At 40.2% G+C, this 22,312-nt stretch overlaps 1 protein-coding gene across 3 annotated transcripts in view; it reads right to left on the reverse strand.

The window, feature by feature from the left end:
* Positions 1 to 22,312, reverse strand: part of LOC140481653 (protein diaphanous homolog 3-like) — a 604,739-nt gene that overhangs the window by 346,231 nt on the left and 236,196 nt on the right. For all 3 annotated transcript variants that reach the window (XM_072578185.1, XM_072578184.1, XM_072578186.1), the window contains exon 17: positions 16,169 to 16,283. In XM_072578185.1, the coding sequence (XP_072434286.1) occupies positions 16,169 to 16,283 (115 nt within the window). The remainder of the gene's footprint in view (positions 1 to 16,168; positions 16,284 to 22,312) is intronic.

A 22,312-nucleotide genomic window follows, 5' to 3' on the forward strand; every position in this document is an offset into this window, starting at 1 on the left:
CTAGTACAATTACAACATTTAAAAGGCATCTGGATGGGTATATAAATAGGAAGGTTTAAGAGGGATATGGGCCAAATGCTGGCAAATGGAACTAGATTTATATAGGCTATCTAATTGGCATCGAAGAGTTGGACCAAAGGATCTGTTTCCGTATCTCTGTGACTCTATAACAGCCTATGTAAACACCCATCAAAGTCCTCATGAGTTATCTGCAGCTGAATGTGTCTGTCATCGAGCCTTAGGTTGCACTACTTGCACTCCTTCACCTTCCGCTGCACCATTGCAGGTCATACATATTCAGTGATTTACTATGTACAGATCCTACTTCCATGCTACGCTCTCACCTACATGCAGTGCCAGCATCTGAGCTAATAGTTATGAATGTTAGATTAAATTAATTCATAATCTCTTGCGCCTCTTGTAGTTTACCCTTCTACATGAGTTGCTTTCAGTAATGTTTGCAGAAAACAGATTACAAATGCACAATAGAAGCATGCAACATTCAGTAAGGATATTTCAAACATAGTCAGTCATCCAAAACAATTTTTTTTTCAAAGAATATTATCATTTCTGCAGCAAGTGACCTTTAAATATACCAAGGATCCATAATGTTCACATATTATTGACCTAGTTTAGGCACTAGAGTATAGTAATAAGTCTTTACAGCATTATTGATCTATGCTATGATAAGTTCAATGCAAAAGATGCTTAATTAGCCATATCCCATTTGTTTTTTGGCTTAATTTAAGGTGCTGTTATTTATTCTTGAATATAAAAGCTTCAGTATGGAAGTGTCATCGGGTTTAGATCAATACAAGCTGTCAAATGTTCATTTTTCCCCCAAATTAAAAGAACCTTATAAAATAAGAATAACAACTGGAAAAGGAATGGCTAACTTATGTTTGCATTTCTATTTCTCTCACCTTTCTTCATATGTATTCTATTTCCATATCATACACAGGTTACTTTTGCTCCTTCATTCTATTCCTCAGCTACCTGAAAATTTATTAATGCTCAATATTTATTTTTTCACTTAGAGGAACAAAATCTATATCTTCTGTCGTGAATATTAAGTTCATAATTTACATGCTTTGGAGTTTAACTTCTGGTTTTAGGAATGAAAGCCTTAACTTTAGGGGTAGCACGGTGGTTCATTGTATAATACTGCAGCCTCACAGCTCCAGGGATTCAGGGTCAATTCCAGCCTCGGACGACTATCTGTGTGGAGTTTACACATTCTCCCTATGTCTGCATGGGTTTCCTCTGGGTGGTACAGGGTCCTCCCATAGTCCAAAGATGTGCCACTTAGGTGAAATGGCCATAGTGTTAGGTACATTAGTCAGAGGGAGTGGCCCTGGGAGGGTTGCTCTTCGGAGGATCGATGTGGACATGTTGGGCCAAGGAGCCTGTTTCCACACTGTAAGGAATCTAATCTAACTGCAGGAAAGTGAAAATATCTGATTGAGAAATCCAGAACACAAATCCAGAACTACACATGCACACAAATGCAGAACCACACAAATACAATGATTTTGCCAGTATCAAAGCCATGCATGTGCAGCATCACACAGAATTCCAATGACATCTTATGCAAAAGGACTACGCAAGTGCAGAAAATAGGCACAAAATTGAAATTGCATTCATCTGCAGTGAGTCAGGAGAGACAAGATTTAGGGCAGGGGAGTGTGAGGAGAGTGCTGGGGCCCACTTCCCTCTTCACAGCCTCCTTCTCCCCCTTCACAGCCCAACACTCCCTCCCACTATCATCTCCATCTCTCATGGAAGAACGCCATGTCTCAGGCCTCACTCCCTCATGTTAGTCATGCCTATCTGAATGCTATCATATTTTATATCAGCGATGATCCCGTGTTTAAATTGTGTGCCATTCTGGTAAAACACATAAACTCAAATTTTGAATTGATGCACAGTGCACATGCATGTACTGACAATAGACACAGCTGAAATGATATAAATATCAACATCAAAAATATAAATTTCTGCAGTTATTGAAATATAACCTTGTAATGCAGGGTTTGACTTATCATGATTTCCAATACAGTTCTTGTGACCTTGCTTAGAATGGTGTTGGTGCTGCTTCTGATAATTATTGTGATCCTGCCACAGTTAAATGTTCAATGGTGTACTTAGAGCAATTCCACTGAAGCAAAAAAATCACAGAATTGCAAACACGCAAAAGTATTGTGGATCCAATGATCTGAAAAGATAGAGATCAAAAATGGGATATCATTTTTCTTATATAGAACTCTATAGGGACAAATGACTTTATTCTTTCCACTGTAAAATTCTGTCTTCCTGAAAAATAACTTGCATTTATACACAGCCTTACTACATCTCAGAGCATCCCAACTTTGTCTGCAGGTGAGGAAAAATGTAGTAAGCCCAGTTGTGGCTGTAATTTTGCACAGGGCAAGGTCCCTTCGGAAACAATTACGTAACGAAAGCTTAGATCACTTATTTTGATGGGCCTAGGGTTGGTGCAGGTGTCACAGCTGCAGAAATTCAAAATTGGAAAATGAACAAAAGTGGAATTTGAACAAATTTCTTTACACTTAAATTAGATTTTCCACCTACAATCCTCAGTTCAATCAAAGTACATTATCCCTTCAAATGGGATTAACTAGTCATTTCAAAATAAAAAACATCGAAGAGTGTGTGAAATGAAAAAAATCTGATTAAGCTCATGTGGAGAAAAATAATGCAGAAGAACTGGGATAGCAATAGTGTGAAATAATTTGACTGGGTGAAATTTTTAAAGTGCATCCAGGAAAACTTTTTGCGCCAGTATGTAGATATTCATATGAAGCAGTGCTAGACCTAACCTGAGGCAATGAAGTCAATCAAGTGATTGAAGTTTCAGTGGGCAAGCGCTTTCAGGATAGTGACCATGATTCCCTAAGTTTCCAAGTTATTATAGAAAAGGATAAGGAGACTGCAGAAGTTAAGTGTCTAAATTGAAGTAATGCCAATTTTAATATGTAGAATGGGAGCAAATTCTTGCAAGTAAGTCTACAGTTCAAATGTGGGAATTCTTTAAAAAAGCATAGTGAGAATTATGTTCCTCATAATTAAGAGTAAGGGCAACAGGTCCAGGAAAACCTGAAGAATTTGCTAAAAGTACAGCACATTAAAAACAGGGGAGGCCCTTCAAAAGTGTACAGAGTGTGGGAGGTTGCTTCAAAGTAAATTATGAGGGCAAAGAGAGGTCACAAAATATCTTTGGCAGATGGGTTCAAGGAAAATCCCAAGACATTTCCTAAGTATAGTAAAGCATTATCAGGGAAAGCGTGGGACCTATTAAAAACCAAAGGGGCAACATGTGCATGGATCCAGTAGACATGGGTGAGGTCTTAAATGAATACTTTTTATCTTATTCACAAAGAGGAAGACATTGTAGACAGGGATTTCAGTTGTGATGGTACGGTTCTCAAACATATTAATAAGGAAAAGGTATTTATTAAAGATATTAGATGTTTTAGCAGATTCAAGACCTGATGAGCCATATCACAGGCTGCTATGAGAGGTTAGGGAGGAGATTGCTGGGGTGCTGGCGGATATACTTAATATTTGCTGGCTATAGCCAAAGTACCAGATAACTGAAGGACAGCTAATGTGGTTCCTTTGTTCAAGACGTCCTTTGAGTATAGGAATTAGGAAGTCATGTCGAGATTGTACATGACATTGGTGAGGCCTCTTCTGGAATATTCCATCCAGTTCTGTTCACCAAGTTATAGGAAGGACATTGTTAAGCTGGAGACAGTTCAGAAGAGACTCACCAGGACGTTGCAGGTAAGGAAGGTTTGAGTTATAAAGAAAGGCTGGATAGTTTAGATAACCTACAGTGTGGAAACAGGCCCTTCGGCCCAACAAGTCCACACCGACCCGCCAAAGCGCAACCTACCCAGACCCCTACATTTACCCCTTCACCTAACACTACGGGCAATTTAGCATGGCCAATTCACCTAACCTGCACATTTCTGGATTGTGGGAAGAAACCGGAGCACCCGGAGGACACGGGGAGAATGTGCAAACTCCACACAGAGTTGCCGGAGGTGGGAATTGAACCCGGGTCTCTGGCGCTGTGAGGCAGCAGTGCTAACCACTGTGCCATCGTGCCACCCTGCTGCTTGTTATCTATCTCAATGATCTGGATGAGAATGTACAAGGAACGATTAGTAAGTTTGCTGTTGACACTAAAGTAGGCGGTATCATGGACATGAGAAAGATGATCAGAAATTGCAGCAGGACCTTGATCAGCTGGGGAAGTGAGCTAAGAAATGACAAATGGAGTTTAATATACTTAAGTGTGAGATCTTCCATTTTGGAATGTCAAATCAAAGTATGAGTTTCATGTGAATGGATAGGCTGGGACTTTTTTCACTGGAGATTAGGAGGTTGACAGACAACCTTATGGAAGTTTATAAGATAATGAGGGGCACAGATGGAGTTAATGATAATTGTCTTTTGGGGGAATTTCATGACTAGGGAGGACATTTTTAAGGTGAGGGGGAGAGAGATTTTAAAAAGACACGAGGAGCATATATTTTACACAAAGGGTGGTTTGCACGTGGAATGACCTACCTGAGGATGTGGGTACAATTACAATGTTTAAAAGATATTTAGATAAGTATATGAATAGAAAAGGTTTGGAGCAATACGGGCCAGGAGCAGGTGAGACTAATTTAGTTTGGGATTATGTACGGCATGAACTGGTTGGACCGAAGAGTCTGTTTCTGTGTTGGATGACTCTCTGATTCTAAGAGCAGCAGGGATGGGCCAGGTAATTACAGACCAGCTAGTCTGATATGACTGGTAGGGAAATTACTGAAAAAAAATTCTGAACAACAGGATTAATCAGTACTTGGAAAAGCAAGGATCGATCAGCACAGACTCGGGTTACTAAATATTATTCATAAGGGTAGTGCAGTTGATGTGGATTACGTTGACTTCATTAAGCTATTTGACAATGTTCCATATGGAAATTTGGTCTAAAAGGTAAGAATCCAAGGCAAGTTGGCAAACCGGATCCAAAACTGGGTTACAAATTTTCGTAAAGTGGAAGCCTGTGACCACCACTATAGATACTGGTGCTGGGTCCCTTGCTGTTGTTATGTACATTAAGAACTTGGAGCGAATGTGGAATGTTACATTAATAAGTTTGACATTGACACGAAAAGTGATGCTGTTTTTGATAGTGAGAAGGAATAATCTCAGGTTCCAGTCTGATGTTGATAAGCTGGTGAATTGGGCAGAGTAATGACAGGTGAAATTTAATTCCAGTAAGAGTGAAGTGATGCATTTTGGGAGGTTTTATCAGGGGAGGACACTCAAAATGAATAGTTGGTCCCTAGGGATCACTGAGGAATAAAGGGACCTTGGAGTACAAGTTCATAGATCCTTGGAGGTGTTAGCACAGGTAGATAGGGTGGTGAAGAAGGCATTCGATACTTGTCTTCATTAGCCAAGGCATGGAAGAAAGGAGCAACTTTAAAACTGTTTACACCTATGTAAACCATTGATTAGGCCACAGATGGAATACTGGTCACCACACTATTGGAAGGACATGATTGCACTGGAGAGGCTACAGAGTGGATTTACCAGGACATTTCAAAAATAGAAATTGCTAGAAAAGCTCAGCATATTCTTGGTCCAGTGGCCCTTCTTCAGAACAGGTTGCCTATGATGAAAAGACTCAGTAATGAAGAGAGACTGGATAGGCTGGTACTGTTTCCCTTAGATGAGTCTGAGGGGAACAAGATTGAAGTATGCACAATTATGAGACGAATAGATAAGACAGATCATGAGTCTCTTCTCCATAGCCGACATGTCTAAGACCAGAAGGCATAAGTTCAAGGTGAGGCGCAAATGGTTTAGAGCAAATCTGAGAAATATCTTTTCACCCAGAGGGTGGTGGAAATATGGAAGGTGCAGCCTGATACGATGGTGCACACAGGTACTCTCACAACATTTAAGAAGCATCTGGATGAGCACTTAAGATACTGGGGCACAGTAGGCAATGGCCCAAGTGCAGGTAAGTGAGATTAGAGTAGTTTGGTGTTTGCTTGTCAGCATAGTCATGGTAGGCCGAAGGGCCTAATTCTATACTGTATGACCATGATCCTATGACTAAGAAAACATACAAAAGGGCTGCTTCCATGCAGTGACATGCTATGATTGTACCACTTTCATTCCTTAAATAATTTCTGTTTTAAATAAAAACACGTAATTGATGTTCATTTTGTTGAAATCTTTGAACAAAGCTTGTTTTTTCCCTCTAGTTCCCAGATAATGGTCATTCAACACCTGTGACCACAACAGCTTGCATTTGTAGCACACATCTGAACTAGTTAAACATCCCGAGGCATGTCCACAGGAGCATTACCTTTGATGTAATAAAACAATCCAAGTCACTTCACAGTAGCAGTATGAAACAAAATTTGGCAGCAAGCCACATAAATAAACATTAGGCCAACAGCCAAAAGCATATTTAAAGAGGTAAGTTTTCAGAAGCAAATTTAAAAAGGTAGGAAAGCAAAGAAGTTCTGAAGTCCAAGGTATCATTGACAATGCACAACCCTTCACATAACATAATTACCCTGCTATATAACGACCATTAACATATCCTTTAGCCGATGCTTTCATGACAACTGACACAATGTATTTCCACTAAAGTCAGTCAATCATCTATCCAACATTTGCTCTGTACAGCAAGGTAAAGATTGGCTTCCCAAGACATGAACTATGTCTTGCACAATGAGCATACACAGCATTTCTTTGAACCCTTGCAGCAGCAGCACATCAGCCACTATTGTTCCACTGCAACCTTTGATCAGATTGGCCACCAAAGACATGAAACAACAATTCAGATACCTAGACAGACTTCCTGAAATACAACTCAGAAATAATCACACATGCTGTAACCTGAATGACTCTAGATTAGAACATAGTGTGTAATGCCAATGCCAAGATGGACAGTAAAGGTGACCTCATCTGCTTGTGCATACCGAGGTGACAACAACATCATCAGCAAAACTGGGGAAATGATGGCTATTTTTTATTCTTTCGCGGGATGAGGGCATCGTTGCCTAGCCCAGCATTTATTGCCTATCCCTAATTGCCCAGAAGACAGTTAAGAGTCACCCATATTGCTATAGGCCTGGAGTCATTTGTCGGCCAGAACAGGTAAGGATGGCAGTTTCCTTCCCTAAAAGACATTAGTGAACCAGATGGATTTTTCCTGACAATCAACAAAAGCTTCATGTTATCATTAAACTCTTAATTCCAGCATTTATTGAATTCAAATTCCACCATCTGACACAGCAAGATTTGAACCAGATTCACCAGGGTCTCTGGATTAGCAGTCCAGTGATAAACCAGTAGGCCATTGTCTCCCCTTGTCACATGTATGCCTAGTAATATTATTGCTAGACTATTAATCCAGAAACTCAGCTGGTGTTCACGGGCTCTGGGTTCGAATCCTGCCACGGCATCTTCCATCCTCACAGGAATGTGATGGTCCTAAACTCTGGTCAACTGACTTTCTAAAGACTCCCACATCAGTTCAAATTTTTTTGTTCCTGATTCACACTGTTGTAATTTGCCTTTTCCCAACTTATCATTTTCATAACTGTCTTAAAACTTAATGAATTATGATCTCAGTTGCCAAAATGCTCCTTCTGCTAAATCTTCATGTCTTCACTTGGTCATGCCAGTCAATGCAACACACAGACATTGCTCATTCCCCAAATCTCCTCTGGCCTGATGTCTCTTTTCCTGCCCAGGACATCCTTTTTCAAGCTTATTTTTCAAAACAAAGTCTACAGAGACAAAAATAAACCTCCTTTGCCTTGCTATTACAAGGTATATATATAACAATTAGAAATACTAATTGGAAATGATGTCACTTGATTATACACCCCCACCACCAAAGCAGGTGAAATTCTCAATTTCTCTAACTTCCCATGCTCAAACTCCTTTCAGACATAAACATTTTCACTCCAAGCTGAACTAAAGCAAGAAAAACACGGTAGGCTTGGTACTTAACTATTTTGCCTTGGTTCTACATCCAACTAGGACTCAAATTCTGCTAAGCTGTTTATCTTCTAGTTCTCACACACCAAAATGACATTTGTATACCCTGTTACATTTCTGTTGAAGTGTGCCTTTCTACCATTTGATTCCTTTCAAAGCTTCCACGATCAAAACTATGTAATCAATGAAGCTCCAAGTAACAATTTCTCAGCAAATTAGATTTTGGTCATCGCAAGACAACCCATTGTTGGGGTTCCTCACACTTTATAAACTAATAGCATCTGACTACAAAATCCTTCAAACTAAACAGACATATATCTTTACATATCAGTGTTAGTGTCAAACATTTTGTTTCTAATTAGTCAGCTACCTTTGAAAGAAATGTTTGCTTTCCTCATGGAAAATACGGGCAACTTGGAAAGTTGAACAAGTCCCTGCCTCTTCCTTCATACAATGAATGCGAAACTCCTACAGGTTTTACACCAACGGACCAAAATGAATCCAGTGATATTTCATACATTATTATACAGAACACGTACATGTTACTACTTCTGATGTTAGATAATGCTTTGGTGAGAAGTTACTGCACAAGCGTTGAAACAATTTCAAGTACGCTGCTAAGTCAATAGGATATGTTTTGCACCTCCATTTAATTTGGCATTACAAAAATCTTGAAATTCATTCAGTTAATTGATACTTGAGTGAAAACATGAACAAAAATATACTCATTTATGCAATGGAATTTGATGTTTTATCTAATACTTTGATTGACATTCACCTATGAAATGTGACAGACCGAACAACGCCTAAAATCCCATGCCTGCAAGCAACCCATCAACGCTATGGGAAATATTAATAAACATCCCTACAGGCATTAACGTTCAAAATCTCCTCTGACCTTTGCAAATTCTTAGAACAGAATCTAAAGTGAAATAATTTTTTTTAATATGCATAACAACTTGAAAGTAATAATTCAAATCCACACAGAATCATAGAATGGCTGCTGGACAACAGGAGGCCATTCAGCCTATCACAACAATGCCAACCCTCTGGAAGAGCAGCATAAATAATCTCATTTCCCTACCCTCCTCTGAAGTCCTGCAATGTTTTCTCAAGGTACCTACCAAATTCCCTTTTGAAAGTCTTGTCCAAACCCCCTAATGTCACACATGCTCAGGCAACGTATTCCACATTTTAACCAATTAGTATGTAAAAAACATTCTCTTTTTACCACCTTTGATTATTTTTCCAAACACTTTAAAACTATGTCTGCAGCTTCTCAATCCTTCCACTAATGAGAACAGTTTATCTACATAGAAATAACTCAAGATTTTGAACACCTGTATCCAGTCTCCTCTCAACCTACTATTCTCTAAGAGGAACAATACATATTCTCCAAAATATCCAAAAAACTGAAGTTCCCCACCACTGCAAATCTTGTTGAAAGTCTTTCCGTCCTTCCTAAAGCTCAGAATTATACACAACACTCTCCTTGAGACCAGAAACTGTTTTGTAAAAGATCATTATAACTTTCATGCTGTTGTCCCAGGATCTCATGTGGTTGTAATGCTCTCTCAAATTGCCCCGTCACCCTCAAAGACTTGTACACAAGTACACCCAGGATTCTCTGTTCCGACATTCCTTTAGAATTAAGTCCATAATTTTATGGCCACATCTATTTCTGCCTCAATAAGGGAAACATATCCTGAAGGCGTAACCAGTGGCGTCTCTAAACTCTTGAATCACATAATGCATTTTTCGGAAGTTGTTGACTTAGTTCTGTAGGGTGGGAGTGATACGAAGAAGTGTATGAATTACTGGATAGCTAAGCATCAAAAATGGTTCATACCTTCACTATAACACTTTGTGCCAACCAGAAATGCATCAGGAATAGTTGCACATTTTGGACACCAGTAATCACACAGTGTCCTAGCACAATGGTTCCTGATGTCTTTGTAATTGATTCCAGTAATGAGCATATTTTATCTGGTCTGTTCATGTTTAAAAATGTACTAACCCCTTCTGATACATCATCAGAAAATCTCAATTGAGTTAGCTAAACAAGTTACCTTTAATGAATCATGCTAGTTTTCCTTAATTAAAATACATCTGCAAGTGAACATTAAGATTTATAAAAGTTAAAATTTGTAAAAACCAAGGTTAAATTGACAGGCCTAAAGTTTCTGGATTTATCTTTGCAACTATTTTTGAATTGGAGCAAAACATTTCCAATTCCTCTGGCACCACACTTGTAATTAAGGAGGTGTAGTGATCAGAACCGGGTTGACCTCAATGACTAAGAGGTTGTTGATTCAGGTTGTTAACCTGGGCCAATCAGGAAAGCCTTGGCTGACCAAGAAACCAGGAGATTAGAATTTCCTCATTTGAAGACTGACTTCGAGCTGCCTGGCCACAGCCAGTCTACTGCACACTAGTAAATAAAAGATGACTTGGTGATGGGACACTGGCCTCCATGCAGTTATGTCAGGAGGATTGGAAAATCATACGTAGTACTTTCACAATTTCCACCCTCAATTCCTTCAGCATCTTCAGATGAATCCTATCAAGACCTGGTGATTTAACAATTTTATGCAAAGTATGACTTTATTGTACCTCCTCAAATATATTTTAGCCTATTCAGTACAGCAACTACATCCTTTCACAATGACTTTAGCAAGTAACAAGAAGATGCTAAAGACAGATGCAAAGTACTTAGTTCATACTTCAACATGCATGCCTGGATGTTCATGATTCCATCTTAGTTGATCATTAGGCTGACCCCACCTCTTAATATTCATATGCCTTCAGAAGACAGTAAGACCATAAGACACAAGAGCAGTTCTGTAGGTAATTCGGGAGGCACAGCAGAATATTATCCCAAGGAAGAAGAAATGTACAAAGGGGAAGATGAGGCAACCATGGCTGACAGTAGAAGTCACAAATAGCATAAAAACTAATGAAAAATTAGACCTTTGGTGAACAATATCAGGAAGTCACAGGATTAGGAAGTCTTTAAAAACGAGCAGAGGATAACTAAAAGCAATAAGCAGGGAGATGATGAAATATTGGAGTAAATTAGCTCCTAATATAAAAGATGATTACAAGAGGTTTCTTTTATATACAAAAAAGGTGAGAGAGAGGCAATAATGTACATTGGATCAATGGAAAATGAGCTGGAGAAGTAGTAAAGGGGAACAAAGAAATGTTGGAGGAACTGAACATGTACTTTCACAGTTTTCACAGTGAAAAAAACAAGCAGCACAACATCAAAAGCAGCACAACATCAAAAGAATCATGGGGCAGAGAGGAATGTGGTGGCATTTATTAAGGAAAAGGTGATGGGGAAGCTGAAAGGACTGCGTAGTGAGTGTAACAAGGTGGACCTCACAGAAAATGAGTTCCCTAATTGAGGCTATTAATCTGGTCGAAAATGGAGCCATGGCTGACAGACAAAAACAGAAGTCTCTTTCCCTTGTAAATTGCTGTTTCTTGTATACAGCTGCTAATGTTAACTTTGTTTGCAAAGCGTACTGGTTAATAAAATATTTTTTAAAAAGTCTCAGTCATCCTGTTCACTCTGAGAGCTGGCTCTGTGGAAGCTGGATCATTGTCAAGGACTTTCCATGTGTAAATAAAGGGCGACTTGGTGAAGGGATACTGGCCTCTGTGGAATTGTTTCATGGTGATGAGAGTGGAACTAACAATGCAACTATACAAAAAGACCTATGAGCTGAAGCCCAACTGGACTTCAAATAGACACTAGAACTGGCTTTTTAATTGGAAAATGCAGCAAGTGGAGCATATGGGTTACAGGGTACTCTGAAGAAAGTGGACACCCTTGTCTGGTCTACTGAGCTTGGGGGACATCACTTGACTGAAGACAATTGCATAGTCTCACTCAGGACATACCCTGACCAGAGTAACTCTAGTTTAGTCCACAGCAAAATCCCAAAACAAGGTCAAGCCCCAGGCAAATGGTTAACATTTTCATAAGGATCCAGGCAGGCAGGCCATTGTAGTTGTTGCCAGTATGAGAACTCGAGACAGCAAAAGAGCCCCACTAAACCTAAATTGAGAACTCAGAACTGGTATTCAGGACAGTGCACACCCTGGAAAGTCCACCCACATTTTGTTTGGAACAGTTCAATTGCTTAGCTACATCCAAATCAGAACCAATCCTATTAGAAGATAAAGTGAGGGTGATCAAAGATGTGCCAGCTCCCACATCTGTACCAAAGCTTAGGTGTTTTCTTAGGCCGGTGAATTATTATGGTAAGTGTTATGTAACCTGGCCTCCGTCCTGGCACCTTTGCATCAACTCTTAAAAAAGGGTTAGCCTTGGAAATGGGCAAGTAGCCAAGCCACAGCTTTCAGTGAAGAAACAGCTATCATCCTTTAAGGTGTTGGCACACTATGATTCCAAGTGAGATCTAGTATTGATGTGCAATGCCTCCCCATACATCATTGGGGTAGTATTAATTCATAGATGGCACAATGCAGATGAATGCCCAGTAGAGAATTTATCCAGGACTTTGGCTAAGTGTAATTATGCCCAAGAAAAGAAGGAAAGTTTGGCATTCATATTTGGAGTTATGAAATTCCACCAATACCTTTACAGACATAAATTGGTACTATTAACGGACCACAAACCCCTGTTAGGTCTGCTTAAAGAGAAGAAGGTGGTGCCGCCCATAGCCTCAGGCTGAATTCAGTGGTGGATTGTCCTGGTTGGTAGTGATGTGGGAAATCTAAGGGCTGTCACAACCAGATTTGAAACTTTTTTGGACACGGAGAGACCAGATCATAGGAGAGGTTAGTATATTGTTATGGAGCAAGAGTAATTGTCCTGAGCAAAGGCTGTCACCAGATATTGGCCAAACTCCAGCAGGGCCATTCAGGAGTTTTCAAAATGTAGATGTTGGCGAAAAGTCATCTCTGGTGGCCAGGATTGGATTCAGACATAGTCATGTTGGTGGGGCAGAGCCCAGAGTGCCAACAAAGACAAAATTCACTGCCACCAGCTCCATGGGAATGACCAGGTAAACCATGGACTCTGTTACACAGTTACTATGCAGATCCCTTCAGGGGTTCAATGTTCTTAATCTTGTGGACACCCACTCAAAGTGGCTGGACATGTATAGAGTTCATTCGCTAAATAAGGGGACAACGAGAGAAAAACTGTGCATGTCTTTGCAATATGCAGACTCCTGGAAATGTTGGTCACAGATAACAGGCTATCATTGACCAGCAGGTAATTTGAATATTTTCTAGAGTCAACATATATGGTATTCAATATAAGGTCAACTCATACCATCCATCATCCAATAGTTTGGCAGAAAGAGCAGTCTAAACTATGAAGACAGTCTTAAAGAAATAGCCTACAGCTTAATTTGATACCAAACTGTCCGGTTCCTACTTGATTAGAGGACCGCCCCTCATGCAACTACAGGAATAGCTCCAGCAAAGATGCTAATGGGGTGAAGACTCCACAACAGGTTAAATCTGTTCTTCCCAGACCTTGTGGAGGTGAGGGTGAACCAGTATCACGAATGCCAATGCCGGACACAAGGCTCCGTTAAGCAAGACAGACAGTTTGCTTCAGGGGATGATGTTCTGTGTTGGAACCATGGAAGATCCCAGCACTAATAAGAGACATGGTAGATGCGAGTTCAGGACAAGTGACGTATACGGATTGGGCAGGTGCAACAGTCCCAAACAAGTATGTGAACCACATAAAAGCTGCAAACTTGCAAATGGTACGGAAGCAAACTGTGCACGGCTCCTCGACAACCTTTCCAACTGTTCTGGAACCCATGGGTTCACCCTCTCCATCAAGCATTGAAGATGCCACAGAATCTGAGATGGACCATGGCAGATGGCACTGTCTCAACACCTCTGCCACCTGGAGAAGAGACACTCCAGGCGCAAGAAGCAAGCTACTGTGCGTTACCCACCACCCGTACCAGAGGCAAGAGTTGGAGGATCTGACTCTCCCCAGAAGGAGCTACAAAAACAAACTAGCCTATATCCTTGGAGTCAGAGGGGGAGGAGTGCAATTATTGTAACGAGGTCAGCCAGGTGGACCTCATTAAATATGAGTTCCCTGATTGAGGCTGTTAATCTGGTAGTCAAGGAGCCCTGGCTGACAGATGAGGACAGAAGTATCAACAGTTCTGTTCATTCAGAGCTAGCTCTGAGGGAGCTGGATCAGTGTCAAGGACCTGTGTAAATAAATGGTGACTTGGTGACAGGATGCCATGCTCTGTAGTGTTATTTCAGTCTGAAGACGAAATATTCACCTGAACCAGATGGACTGCCCCCCAGAATTCTGAAGGAGATAGTTGAGGAGATTTCAGGAATCACTGGAGTCAGGGAGGGTCGCAGAGGACTGGAAGATGGCTAATACAATACCTCTGTTTAAGAAGGGAGGAAGGCAGAAGCCTACTACAGCCCAGTTAGCCTGACTACAGCCTAAGATTTTTATAGGATTCTGGATTAGTGGTGCTGGAAGAGCACAGCAGTTCAGGCAGCATCCAAGTAGCTTCGAAATCGACGTTTCGGGCAAAAGCCCTACATTAGGAATAAAGGCAGTGAGCCTGAAGCGTGGAGAGATAAGCTAGAGGAGGGTGGGGGTGGGGAGAAAGTAGCATAGAGTACAATGGGTGAGTGGGGGTGGGGATGAAGGTGATAGGTCAAGAAGGAGAGGGTGGAATGGATAGGTGGAAAAGAAGATAGGCAGGTAGGACAAGTGCGGACAAGTTATGGGGACAGTTACTGAGCTGGAAGTTTAGAACTAGCGTGAGGTGGGGGAAGGGGAAATGAGGCGTTCTTCCTCCAGGCGTCTGGTGGTGAGGGAGCGGCGGTGAAGGAGGCCCAGGACCTCCATGTCCTCGGGAGAGTGGGAGGGGGAGTTGAAATGTTGGGCCGCATTGTTCACCTTCATTTCAAGAGGGCGAGAATACAAGAGCAGAGATGTACTGCTGAGGCTCTGGTCAAACCACATTTGGAATATTGAGAGTAGTCTTGGGCCCCATATTTAAGGAAGGATTTGCTGGCATTGGAAGGGGTCTGTAGGAGGTTTAGAAGGATGATCTGGGGTTGAAGGGCTTGTTAAATGAGGACCAGTTGAGTACACTGGATCAGTACTTGATGGAGTTTAGAAGGATGATGGGGGAACCTCATTGAAACTTACAAAATACCAAGAGGCCTGATAGAGTGCACATGGAGAAGATGTTTCCATTAGTAGGACCCAAGACCACAGCCTCAGAGTGAAGGGATGGCCCTTTCGAACTGAGATGAGGAATTTCTTCAGCTAGAAGGTGGGTTAATCTGTGGAAATCATTGCTGATTAAGTCTATGGAGGCTGTCATTGATTACATTTAAGACATAGAGAGATAGGTACTTGATTAGTAAGGGGATCAAAGAACAGTGTTGAGATTCATTTCAACCATGATTGAATGGCAGAGCAGACTCGATGGACCGAATGGCCTAATTCTGCTCCTTTTTCTTATGGTCTTATGCTCTGACATGAGACCATCACCCTCATAATGTTTCTCCTACTTGAGATTGCTCCTTGCCATTTTCAATAGCTAAACTAAACTTCGTGATGTGATGAATACTGTTCTCCAAATTTTCCCTTCTATCATTTGCCACCTCATTCCCTAGAACCACATCCAGTAATTCTAATTTTCAAATTAGGCCGGAAAAATCAAGAAAGTTGTTCTGAACACATCTCAAATGCAAGTCAGTATGAAAATAACAGGAGATGCAAACTAAGACTGGGATGTTTACAAAACCAGATTTAATTGCTGTGTATCTGCATTCAGAATGAGGATGCTCAATATTAAAATTAAGAAGGTCCAACATTGGGTGCAATCCCTGTACCAGTGTTTGAGTGCTGTCTGAGCCAGATTCCCTTATATTCTAGCTCCACTAAGATAATATCCAGCATGTCTTATAGACAATATGTAAAATTTCTAAACATTCAGAAGCATGCAGAACTCTGAAGTAATTGACAGTTGCAAACTACCTACAAAATTAAAAGCAGGCAACAGGATAACTATTCAAAACAAATTGCTTTCGGCAAATACACAAATAATTTTCAACGTGAAGATGGTACCTCGTTTTTGCGCACCAAATCTAAAACTAATTCGAGTGAACAGGTCGGGGCTTTCATATTTCTCTTCATTTGCTTTTATCCAGAAGCAGTTCTCAGGCATTTCAAGTGGTCTAATCTGTGAGAACAGAGCACAAATCAAAACATTGGGGTTAAATAATCTGTGTTTGATGTTTGATTCAATAATTTGATTCCTTAAAGCTAAGTGGATGAAATTTAAGCAAAAATATTTTGGTAGCTATTAGGAAGTTACATATTTTTAATAAATGATGCATCACAATTCTACTCGGTTTTAAGTATCTTGATGCTTATACCAAATCGTGGCTGCCCCGCCCCAGACATTGCGTTGAACCCTCTTGTGATGAAGTGGTAGAGTACCTTCGTCTGGTTAGGAAGCTGAGGTTCAAGTCCTACCTGCTCCAGAGGTGTACAATAACATTGATGAACAGGTTTATTAGAAAAATAGGCTAAATCACAAAAAGTCAAGCCTATTAACGTTCTGGCAGAGAAGTATGCAATGCAACATTATTTTTTTTCTATGGCACATAAGAAATGTTTCCTGATGACTGCTTTTTATGAATTGGAGGATAATTTTCATTTCAGATATTTATGATTGACCATTAAAGTTTCAATAACACTCTAGATCACAACACTACTAACTGCTGACCTTTCTCAATATTGTGATAAAATTCATTTCCAGCATTCTGTGAGAATATCCTACATTTGATTGTTTCAAAATGTTACTAACATTCAATTCTGCATCACAATTACAGTAGGTTTTCAACAGATCATTCAGGCTAGTTTGGGGTCACTAAAGAGGAATTCAAAGGTTGCATATTGGAGAAAGAGGCAGAGAGAGAGAGGGAGGAGGGAGAAATAGAGAGAGAGAGAGACAGACAGACAGACAGAGACACAGAGATTGATTCCATGTTAGAACTGCTACTAGCTGCACTGCTGGAAAGCCAAGTGAGCAACACAGAATCGGAACAGAGTCAAGTGTGGCTTGAAACAATGGTCTAGTATATTATTGTAGAGACTTAGGCAATGTTCTGGGGAACTGGGGTTGAATCCCAACATGGTAGATAGTGAAATTTGAAATCAATAAAAAAATTGAATTAAGCCTAATGACGACCATGAAACCATTACCAACTGTCAGAATAACCCTCTTGGGTAACACAAATCCTTTAGGGGAAGGAAACTGATGTCATTTCCTGGACTGGCCAACACAGACCCATTGTAATGTGCTTGACTTTTAATCACTGCCTGACCTGTTAAGGATGGGCATCAATTCCTCCACTCCCACAAATGAACATGAACAAAATAGTTGGATGGCTCTGTACTGTTAGAACGAGGAGCTGAAATATCAGGAAGGTTGCTGGCTTTGTTTCAGGGGAAGGAATGTGGGGTTTGGTCACGATCATCAATACTTCAGTGTAGCTGAGAGACATTAAGTGAAAAGGTCATAATCAATTTGCTTGATGCAACTGAACTAGATTAGAGCTCAGAGAAAAGCCTAAGAGCAGTTTTAATTGGTGAAACTAGCTGTCATTGAACAACTGAGTAAGTACTAGAGTGCAATTTCAGAGTACAGCACAGCATAGCCCAGGAGAGTGATTGACTGTCACTGAGGCAGCATAAGATAGAGTTTTAGGCCATACTGGCAAAATTGAAGAGTTGTGATGCCTTGTGAATGTTAGTGAGATTTGATGATCTACAGCTTAACTAACGCCTTTGAGGAACTGTTCAGAAATCCTTGGGACTTATCTTGATTGCTTTTGCTATTTGATGTGTGGAATTTTTGATCACAGTATATTATCTATACCAACCACACCTTAATTATGGTTATTCGAAATAAGTTGCACTTGTATTGCAGATTATACTACTGTTGTAACATCGTATACTAAAGTTCATTGTCATTCGCTCATGACCATGAAATATTGTGGCATTGTTCTCCTAGTATGTCTCCTGAATACACTATATCTACTTTCAAAAAAAAAAGTTACTGGTCCCTAGCTAAGCTCTATTATAAATATAGTGGCTGTGATCATAACATAATAAAAATGAACACACATTTGTCAAGCACCACCAGAACGGTTCCAGTTGTACAACAGTTTACACATGACTTGATAACTATTGGAAGAAAGTGTGACACAAAACATATTTCAAGATTTGGAGATGTCGGTGTTGGACTGGGTGTACAAAGTTACAAATCACACAACACCAGGTTATAATTCAACAGGTTTAATTGGAAGCACTAGCTTTCGGAGCGCTGCTCCTTCATCAGGTAGTTGTGGAATGCACAATTGTAAGACACAGAATTTATAGCAAATGTTTACAATGTGGTGTAGTTGAAATTATACATTGAAAAATACCTTGATTGTTTGTTAAGTCTCTCATCTGTTAGAATGACCATGATAGTTTCACTTCTTTCATATGTAAATCACAAAACTTTTTTTTTTAAAAAGTTACATTCTCACGTTAACTGTAACAATCGGTGTCAGTGCAGATAAGATGCTGAGATGTTGAGATTTACATATGAAAGAAGTGAAACTATCATGGTCATTCTAACAGATGAGAGACTTAACAAACAATCAAGGTATTTTTCAATGTATAATTTCAGTTACATCACACTGGAAACTTTTGCTATAAATTCTGTCAGATTAAAGCAACTCTCTGATGAGGATTTGCTGTACATTTGTCTTGGATCTCAAGTGAGCAAGGCTGAACAGCTTTCCAATAATTGTGGAATGTAAATAAACAACGTCTGTAAATGATCTGAAGAGATATGACTGTAGCAAAGACAAGAATATGTCAAAGAGCAGCAATGCTAGAATATGGCTACAATGCAGATCTCAGTGGGTTCCAATGTTGCCCAGCATAATTAACCTACCCTACCCATCGAGGAGAAAGTGAGGACTGCAGATGCTGGAGATCAGAGCTGAAAATGTGTTGCTGGAAAAGCGCAGCAGGACAGGAATCCTGAAGAAGGGCTTATGCCCGAAATGTCGATTCTTCTGTTCCTTGGATGCTGCCTGACCTACCCTACCCATCATCTGATCATAGAAAGCGATCGCTTTGAACAGCTTTGACATGCAGCCAATTTCCTCCAGCAACTTAAGACAGTCAGCTTCCATTCACATAATTGAATATCTTTGTGAGATCGATGAAGGCAACATATATTAGTCACATCTGTAATATTTGCTCACAGCATATCTCTTCTTAGACTGAGAAGATCATGTCAACTAAGAATCTTTTATGATATGATTTTTACCTGGATGGCAGTATGACTGGTGTTCATATGGTGAAAGCATTTCTACTTTTCACAAAACATTGCAAGGGTAATTTAACCCTGATACACTTGGGGGTGATCCATATCAGAGCCAGCATTGTGGTAGCTGTGTGTGTTGAGAACATTGTTTAAGAGTTATATCTCTCTGAGATCCAGCAGTTGCCAATGCCCTGATTTTAAATGTTTCCAAGACATCTAGTGACACTGTTTATTCACAAAGGAGGTAGTATCTACAAAAAGCTCATGCTAGCGGCAAACTGCAAGTTCTCATTTATCTTTATCTGGGTCATGATGTCTGAGGGCGAAGGGCTACGCCTCACGATCTATATCCACTCTTGTGTTGAAATCCTCCACTAAGTAAAGCTTTAGGGATTCTGCTGAAACTAGTGTCAAGATTATCATAGAACTGGCCTTGCATCCCTGTAGTGGAGCACACATTGGAAGATATAGATACTCCTGTGGCATTCAACTTAGGAGGTGGATGGAAAAACATGTTCTGGACGAGGTATGGGATGTTCCATCATTGAGAGTAATACTCACAATAAAGTCTAAATTTTTCTAATGTTTCTTTTCTGCCACATAAATATGTAATGTTTTGTTTCCAGCGATCCACACCTAGCAGACCTGTTCATTTGTAGGGAAACTATGGGAATATTCAATCTATCAAATTTCACATCAATCATAACCTATTTGCAGAATCAACAATCAACCAGTCATCTGTTAGTCTCATGCATACAGTCCTGACATTCCATTTTGCCAATATAAGATTTGACATCTTTCTTCTGTTGGTTTACAAGTGAGATGGATGCCATCCACTTGTTCACTGTGAGCTTTAAGCACTGATTGAAGCAAACAAATGATGGCAGATTAGCTCTTACTTTAGGAAGCCTTCCTATTTTAGATGAGCAGGGGCTGACAAGTATGGTCCAACCCACAGTTGGAAGGAGACCGTAACAATAATTCTCTACCAAGTTCAGCTTATCCTCATAACTGCTACCTATTTAAGGCTGTGCAGCAAAACTAGAACGTCGTCTCCATGTTACAAATCTGAGAAAAAAATCATGGGGATCCTAGGCTACCCAAATGTTTGGGTTTGTTTCCCTACCGACCACCGGGGTTCTTGATGCGGCAGGGGATCGAGGGTTATGGGGAGAAGGCAGGAGAATGGAGTTGAGAAATATATGAGCCATGATCAAATTGTGGAGTAGTTCCAATTGGCCCAGTGTTCTAATTCTAATTATGGATTGAGCTCAACTAAATAAAAATCACGACTTTTGGTGCCCACTTGGTCAGAGGAGTAGTCAGTAAGAAAAGCAGAAAGCAAGTGAGCTCTCCTTGGAGACATTAGAAATATCACATCAATCTGTTAGAAACACTTGAACAATCAGAAAAGTAATAAATGAGTTATTAAAATTGGTGTTAAACACAAAATTAAATGCTTGATGCCAAAACAAAATACTACAGGAAGTCAAAAATAAAAACAGGAAATGCTATTAACACTCAACAGGTCAGGCAGAATCGGGGGAGAGAATCAGTTTATATTTCAAGTCAACGTGAAACAATATTTCCATTCCTCTGCACAAAAGCTATCTGACATGCTGAGTAAAAACAATGACTGCAGATGCTGGAAATCAGATTCTGGATTAGTGGTGCTGGAAGAGCACAGCAGTTCAGGCAGCATCCAAGGAGCTTCGATATCGACGCCCAAAACGTCGATTTCGAAGCTACTTGGATGCTGCCTGAACTGCTGTGCTCTTCCAGCACCACTAATCCAGAATCTGACATGCTGAGTAGTTCCAGTATTTCCTGTTATTATTGCTTGATCTGATCCTGCTTAACAGGATGCCAATGTACTGGCGTTTTTGCAGGCTCCTTGTAACATTTGGGTAGCCTAGGATCCCCATGATGTTTTTCTCAGATTTGTAACATGGAGAAGACATTCTAGTTTTGCTGCACAGCCTTAAATAGGTAGCAGTTATGAGGATAAGCTGAACTTGTTAGAGAATTATTGTTACGGTCTGCTTCCAACTGTGGGTTGGACCATACTTGTCAGCCGCTGCTCATCTAAAATAGGAAGGCTTCCTTAAGTAAGAGCTAATCTGCCATCATTTGTTTGCTTCAATCAGTGCTGCACAAACAAATGTTGAGATAACTTCAGTCATGGCATGTATAGGGTTGCCATTAATGGCTATCGCATCTCAAATGTTGAGAGCCCCAATCAAAATGCCAGACCACAAATGCATTCAATCAACAGCACATTTTATTTCAGTTGTTCATGCTTGGGTGATGCTGTGGGTCAACATTTAATGCACGAGCCTGCTGCCCTGAGTAAATTTAGTTGGTAATGGGTTATAGAGAGCAGGCAGGAAAGCAGGGTTGAGGCCACGATGAGATCAGCTATGATCATATTAAATAATGAAGCAGGCTTGAGGGCCTCAATTGTTTCTTGTTGCTCCATGTTCTTCAGTTCTTCTGTAGGTAGGAAATAGATAAACTTACAGATTTGGCTGTGCTTTTCATTGCTGCTGGCCAATGTTTTAGGCCAAAAACAAAAAAATAAATTAGCAAATGACCAATGCCTGAAAGAACCAGAGGGAGATGAGGAAGCCAACTAAAAACTGAGTGTACTCTGCTGTCATATATACCAAATCAGGTGCATTTCTCTTTGAATGGAGGTGGTGGCACTAAGATAGGATACAAATACCCTTTCTTCTATTTTATTATTCTCTCTTCTTGATCAGATTTAAGACATACATTTTAAGAACAACAGTGCTTTTTGCTTGCATTAGACAAAAAAAAGATTTTGACTTGGAAATAGATCACTTTCTCATTTCAGAAAATCAAGTGTGAGCACCAGA

The sequence above is a fragment of the Chiloscyllium punctatum genome, chromosome 9 (genome assembly GCF_047496795.1).
Source record: "Chiloscyllium punctatum isolate Juve2018m chromosome 9, sChiPun1.3, whole genome shotgun sequence".
NCBI lineage: Eukaryota > Metazoa > Chordata > Chondrichthyes > Orectolobiformes > Hemiscylliidae > Chiloscyllium > Chiloscyllium punctatum.